This window comes from Centruroides sculpturatus, unplaced genomic scaffold (genome assembly GCF_000671375.1).
Source record: "Centruroides sculpturatus isolate CEXI.00-Female unplaced genomic scaffold, Cexi_2.0 scaffold771, whole genome shotgun sequence".
NCBI classification, from domain to species: domain Eukaryota; kingdom Metazoa; phylum Arthropoda; class Arachnida; order Scorpiones; family Buthidae; genus Centruroides; species Centruroides sculpturatus.
The window spans coordinates 313363-320679 of NW_019385869.1; the positions used below are offsets into that span (position 1 = coordinate 313363).

Consider the following 7317-nt stretch of genomic DNA (forward strand, 5'->3'; position numbering starts at 1 on the left):
GTGGAACTTATACTGTGTTCAGCAAGAATAGAATTACTCGTAGATGACGTGGTTTCGTGATAACCTTCGACGCAATGATTTTTATGGCATTAAATTTTAAAAGTTTTTTCCTCGAACTCTTATTAAATGCCATTTTAATAACACTTTTATATTCTTAATTTCGTTCGTACGATAATCTATAATCAGTTTAAAATTAATCGCATAATTAATTTTTTAAAATTTAATGTTATTTGGCTAAGATTTTCAAATTTCAATGTTACATATTTCCACTATCGTTGTTTATTCGTTAATCTAGAGAATGGAGTTAAATCCATGAAAATTCAGACCACGTGCAGAAAGATGAGGAAGCTTTTGATACAAACTTCAAATTTGAAGCGTAAGTGAAGCTGTTTTAATTGAAAGAAGTTGGCTTCTTATGTACAGCGTAAATTTCGGTACAGAATTAATGCTTACGACAATCGTTCGTCAATACTTTAATACTAAAGCATATAAGGTGAATAATACTTAAATGATTTTACGTTAAACAATTTAAATAATGCATATCATAACTCATTTTGCAGATAAATTTATTAAATCGAAATATTAATAAAATCGCAGCCCGGAATTATGACGACGTCACAATAAATGTCCGATTCCTGTATAGAATAATCGTACGGAAATAGTGTCGAAAGGTTTATAAATTTATCGCATAATTACGTTGCATTTGTCATGGTCACAAATAAACAAATTCTGTAGTTGACACTTTCTTGCAACAATAAGTTTTTTTACTCGTGTACTGAACTCTATAAAATGTGTTTGAAGACTTTAAAATTAACTTTATAAATATTTTTCGAACGTTTCGTATTTTTAAGTCTTTTATTTAAATATTGAAGAAGTATTATTTTCCTGTATAAAAAGTTACTTTTCCACTACATCTAGAATTATTTCCCTCTGTTTGAAATGTAACATTGGATTGATCGCACGACGTGCTGCAAACCTGTTTTCAAGTGAATAAATTTTATTGAAATTATTATTCATTAATAACGATTCAAGATAATTATACCTGTGAAGGACAAAACTCCACCTTCTATAGTTAAAACCGAATTTTCTACTGCTTTTTCTATCCCCGTTGTAATATAAAACAGTGGTAAAAAATGGTAATCAGGCAAACAGAAATCTACGGAAATATTACTTTTTTCTTAACTCAGAGAACCATCGAACGTCGAGAAATGCAAAAAACTTGGCAGGTTTTTTTGTGTATGTATATATATATATATGAGTGTAAGGAGAGTGTAAGGGTAGGAACTAGTTTGCTTATCCACTTTGACGCTTAATAACTACTGTGCTTATAACTTATCTACTTAATAACTTCGAAAATTTTGTAAATTTTGAAAAGTGGTACGTTTGTACGAGAGGATTGACGTATAGATGGTTTAGTGTCAATAAATGAGGACAGAGAGAAAGCTTGGAATGTCGAGCATGATTCCACTGACTATTCAACCCGACGTACACGTTTTCGGGTTTAAAACTTCGGCCTCAACCTCGCTAATAAGCGCTGAGTCACAAACGGTTTGGAGTTGAAAGTTAAAATTTGATACACAGTTATGTCATGAGAACATACACCAAGAAGGAATTTTGGAGATTCCTACCCTGGGGGAGGGAGAGGGTTAAGGATTATCCTGAAGAACTCTGCTTCTACTGTACTATTATAGATGAGGTTTTTTGCGCTTTTGTAGAAAAGCAAGCATATCTTTAGACTAGTTATTATGCCTTTTTGTCCTTTTTTACACTATTTATAATTTATTTTGTATACTAGTACATTCTATATATTAACAGGACTTATTATACTGGAATTATGGATGCAGATATTTAGTCTTACAGTTTAAAAATAATGTTCTTAATTAAGTTCNGACTTGCTTACCTCCCTCGCCACTCGATAAAAAGCCATCCGAAATGACAACGTGGGCGGTCGTTGCGGAGTAAGTAGTCAGATGGCATCTTGGCCCACGGTATCTCACATATTCTGTGCACTATGTAACTTTTAAAAAATATAATTATAGTATTGAAATTAAATTAATGAATTTAAAATAATGAGTAAAATTTAACGCAAATGTTATATAAAACATTAAGCAGAAAAATTGTACGACTGTTCTACACTGGAACAAAAGCCTGTTCGACAATTGACGATTCAAAAACTGATAAACTACCGAATGTTGAAAACAAACGGTAATGATCAAATTGAATTTGATCTCATTCCTATTCTAATTACACATATTATTGACGTAACCTTATATTGCAAACACTTAATAATAATTTTATATCAACTTCTATAATATTTGCGTAAAATTTTTGGTAGGTTTACTCGGTGTAGAACGTCATTCTCCTGCTTAAACATTCACAGTATTGACTACAAACATGTTTTAGTTTATTTGTTGCTTCCGGTTCAAATTTTCGTCATATGAGGTGCAATGAAAAAAGATAACAATTAGCGCTTCAAGTAAATTTACGTGTTTCATACGGAAAATGTTTACACGACGTAAACACTGTTAAGATATTTGTTTAAAGCAACAAACGCAATACCGTTTCACAGCACATAGAATTCAGTTGGGATTAGTTTAGAAACTTCTTGAGATGTTTATTTGAATGCAAAAACGATTCGTCCTGTTGCCTTTATTCTTGGCACAAACGAACATATAAAAACGTAACAATAACATTAAATACATAACGCTTAAATACGTCTCTTTTTATATACAATATACTGTATACTGATAGGTAATATATATAAAAACTATATGGGAGTAAACGTGTTCTGCTTTCACACTTTGCTGTGCTTTTGGTATCTTTAATTACATCTTAAAAACGCGAGATTTATGATGAAAATTGTGAAAAATTGAAGCAAGGAGTTGCTTAAAATGTACGGCAACCTTTGATAATCGGAGTATCACGATCTGTTATGATTTATTGTTTAAAAAAGTTTTTTTATATTTTAAATTATCATAAAGTGTCAATAAGCGTAATCTTCAGGGGAAAGGCAAGGATTATAAAATAATTGTAATTTCTGATAACGAGGAAATTCGACTTTAAGCACGTCCTACTCGACACATGATAAGCAAGTTCCTCTATCTTCTCACCCCCTGGACCTTCAATCAACAAAATTTAATGGCAACATAGCCCTAATAATCGAACCTCAATAATTAAATAATTTTCAATGTTTAAGTTATCACATATAAAAGTTTATAACATAAATTATAATTAAAACACTTAAGAACGAGAACATCAAGACATAATGTTAACTATTTTTATAAATTCGAATCTACAACAAAGTCCCCATTTATTATAATTTGTTTAAGCGATGTCAACTATAATGAACCAAGTGACATGTCTCAATACAGAAAAAAGTGTAAAGAATTTAAGCTATTACTAGAAAACCTACGGAAAAACACCACTACAAGATAATAATCTTAAAATATTTACCAAAAGCTGGTTTAAATGTAAAAGGATGAAGATTCTTCTCTTCCCTGTATCCACTTAATGCCAAACATCCGCCGAAAAATAATAACTGAAAGACATAACTGAAGAAAATGCACGTGGCGGCATATAAACAGAATATTCTTACACCCGGGAATGGTGACGTCATGGCAATGCAATACGAGAAGAAATTCGTTAGAGACGTTATGGTGATGGACACTGCTGCGTTGCGATATGTCTGTTCCATTCGTTTTTCTACTCTGTCGTTGCAATCTGTTACCTTCCAACAAGCCAATACGACAAACGAGTCGTCCACTTCCGTAGCTTTAATATATCAAAACAATAAAAAGATATAAAGAGAAATGTATTAGTATTTGCAAGTATAATATAGTTTAGCTTACCAAAAATCATGAAAGGAAGGGTGACGTTCCACCGAAGATTTTCTACTCCACAGGCGGATAATAATCCAAAAGCGGTGGTCACAGCCAGACCGGCAGATACGACAGTAGCTACGCCTAACCAGGGTTTGGATTTTACCCAATTGTTAGTCATGTTCGTCACCTTGGAGAAAATGGCCACAACGACCACAGCCACGCTTATCAAAGACACTAATTCCTGTGAAATGCGTTGTACTTGATAATCGGTAGACGCGAATGGATCGGGAAATGTTTTAATATGCTCGAAAGTATAATCTCTTAACTTGTTGTAAACTGCCTTTGTCCATTCTTCATTCCACTTGTTTTTACTTGCATTGGATTCTTCAGTCGGATACAGTAAACGAACGGCCTTTGCTTCAATTATGTATCCTTTGTCGTCTGTCGTCACTCCTCCTAAATTTATACAGAAGATTTTGTACGCGTATGTTAGAGGATCCATATTAACGGGATACTTCATTTTTAATATTTCATGAATAGCGTTTTCGGAGTCGTTCAGCAGATCAATGAGAGTATTTTCTGAACACTTGCCATCTACAATTTGGCACACTTCCGAGTAACCAAAAATCTTTCCATCTACAAAAGTTGTGGTATTTTTTACAATCTTATCAACAATTTGTATTTCGTCCAAAAATTTTTTGCGTAAAATGTCGTCTTCTCTGTCATTTACTATATAGATCATTGGAAAACGTGGGCGTTTGGTAAGTCGTAAAAAATCGAATCTACCCGAATCGGTATGGAATGTGTTATGTATAAACTGTTTGGCATCAAAATATTTACCACTGTCTGCAGTTAAGAGAAAATCGATGTCTTCATTGGTTCGAACCTTAATAAGTCCGAGTGATAATAAACTGGAAAGAATGACAGGAATAATGACAAAATAGAGGGGATATCGACTAATTATTACACCAAGTCGACCAATTATATTGGATACGCTGTTTGTCAGACACAAACATTTCGTTTTCTTTGAAGTTTCGAGTCTTCTTATCTAAAAAATTTAAATAGAATCTACTTTAGCATACGCATTTCAAACGTTTAGTTTAGATGAAATGATTTTTTACCTGTTTATTCATTGTTATGTTGAACTTAAAGAATTCTGAATTGTCCTTGCACTATTGAGTAAAAAGTGGTTCACGATGGAGAGCCCTATCAGGTTGAAAAAAGTACCATTCACCATTAAAAATAAATCATTAAATTGTTAAAATTTCCGAGCTAGTTTTCCCTTTTATAAATTGCATTTGTTCTATATGACGTGATGTCATCTATTTGTGGAATGCTTCATTGGTTGACTGTGTTGAAACTTTTCAATTCAAGCAAATCTTTAAGTAGTTTCTGTTATTTTTTCAACAGAAACTTCTTGTCATCAATCCCCAACTTATATTTCTGATTTGGTGAAAAATATTATACCAGTTGTCAAATATAACATTTACACATAATTTTCAGATATTTGAACAGGCTATGAAGCTATTTTCAGCAAATATACATTAGTTAAGGTTAGATTAAAATAGGTTAAACTAGGTTAGGTTATATGATGTTATGTAATGTTAAGTTATATTATGTTATATTAACCCGTCGAGAATGAGGTGAGAAATTGTTAAACCAGCTATGAGGTGAGTAAAAGATACCCGAAACTTTGATGCAGATTATTTTTTACTATAATTGTGTATTAAGTATTTTTTTACTTGGGATAATAATAATAGTATCTATTCAACNCTTGTGAAAGACAAAACTGCACCTTTTATAGTTAAAACCGAATTTTCTATTGCTTTTTTCTATTTCCGTTGTAATATAAAACAGAGGTAAAAAATGGTAATCAGGCAAACAGAAATCTACGGAAATATTACCTTTCTTTTAAATCAGAGAACCATCGAACGTCGACAAATGCAAAAAACTTGGCAGGTTTTTCTGTATATATATATATTTAAGTGTAAGGGGAGGAACGAGTTTACTTATCCACTTTGACGCTTAATAACTCCTGTGCTTATAACTTTTCTACTTAATAACTTCGAAAATTTTGTAAATTTTGAAAAGTGGTACGTTTTTACGAGAGGATTGACGTAGAGATGGTTTAGTGTCAATGAATGAGGATAGAGAGAAAGTTTAGAATGTCGAGCATGATTCCACTGACTATTCAAATACCATTGTCAAACTTCTAGGCTTACAGGAAAGCAGCGCTGAACGTCCGACGTACACGTTTCCGAGTTTAAAACTTCGGCATCAACCTCGCTAATAAGCGCAGAATCACAAACGGTTTGGAGTTGAAAGTTGAAATTTGATACACAGTTATGTCATGAGAACATACATCAAGAAGGGATTTTGGAGATTCCTACCCTGGGGCGAGAGAGAGGGTTAAGGATTATCCTGAAGAACTCTTCTTCTACTGTACTATTATAGATGTGGTTTATGCGGTTTTGTAGAAAATCAAGCACATCTTTAGACTATCTGAAAATTCTCTGATTATTCTCGAAGGAGGGTGGACCTAATTCTTGCACCCGGCGGACACGGGTAAGAATGGATATAATCTAATAATCTTAATCTTCGCTATGGTTAGTTTTTGCCCGAGCAACGCCGAACTCATCTGCTTGTTTTATGATAATTACAAATATAAAAACTTTCAAAATAAAATATCGTAACAGATGGCGCCACAATCTATATAAGTTTTGCCGGGAAACTTATGCAACTCTCTTCTAGAAATTAATCTAGAACAGAGTTGCATTAAACTGTAATGAAATTTTTATTTAAACTTATTTTTAGAGCTATAATTACATTTGAGTCATAATACGTAATTATCGAGAAATGAATCACGTAATTAGTTGTAAAAAAGCTTTGTGTTAAATTTACTAAATCATTTTAATAAAGCAATTTTAAAAGTTCTTAACCGCTATAATTCTTAGAACTTTGAATAAATCGTAGAATTCGAATATTAATCAAGTATTATACGAAAATTGATGTATTAAATTATACTTGTGCATTTCAGAATTTATTATGGTTTATATAAAGCAGAGATTCATATTAATATCATTGGTAACAATGCAGAACTAATAATGCCTACTTATAATAAAAACACTATATTTAAAAATTTTACAATAAGTTTAGGTTTTTAATGGAAGTTTCTGCATATTTTTACCGAAATTATCATATTTAAAATATCATTTTGAAATTCACGGAAAACTTATACATATCCATTGTCTTGGATTTTAACAATAATAATAAAATTGTTTCGCGGAATTCACCACGTTTCTCTGCAACCTTCAGATTAATAATGGTCTATTGTGTAAGGAATAAAATCTATACGCATAGAGAATTTTATAATTTTCAGATAATTGCCGATAATATGAAGAACTTTTCCGTGAATTGTAAATAATATTCTGCGACTTTTCCGTTAATTTGGTCAGAAAAATACATCCACAGAAACATGAAAGTTCCATTCAAAAAC

General features: G+C 32.0%; 1 protein-coding gene across 1 annotated transcript; it reads right to left on the bottom strand.

The window, feature by feature from the left end:
- Positions 1-3388: 3388 nt before the first annotated feature.
- Positions 3389-5519, bottom strand: LOC111642642 (patched domain-containing protein 3-like). The gene is made up of 4 exons (XM_023389009.1): positions 4943-5519; positions 3849-4869; positions 3454-3771; positions 3389-3408 (listed from the first exon to the last, which is right to left on the bottom strand). Exons 1-4 carry the CDS (start codon positions 4952-4954, stop codon positions 3389-3391), a joined length of 1371 nt encoding a protein of 456 aa, XP_023244777.1. The 5' UTR covers positions 4955-5519.
- Positions 5520-7317: the final 1798 nt, after the last annotated feature.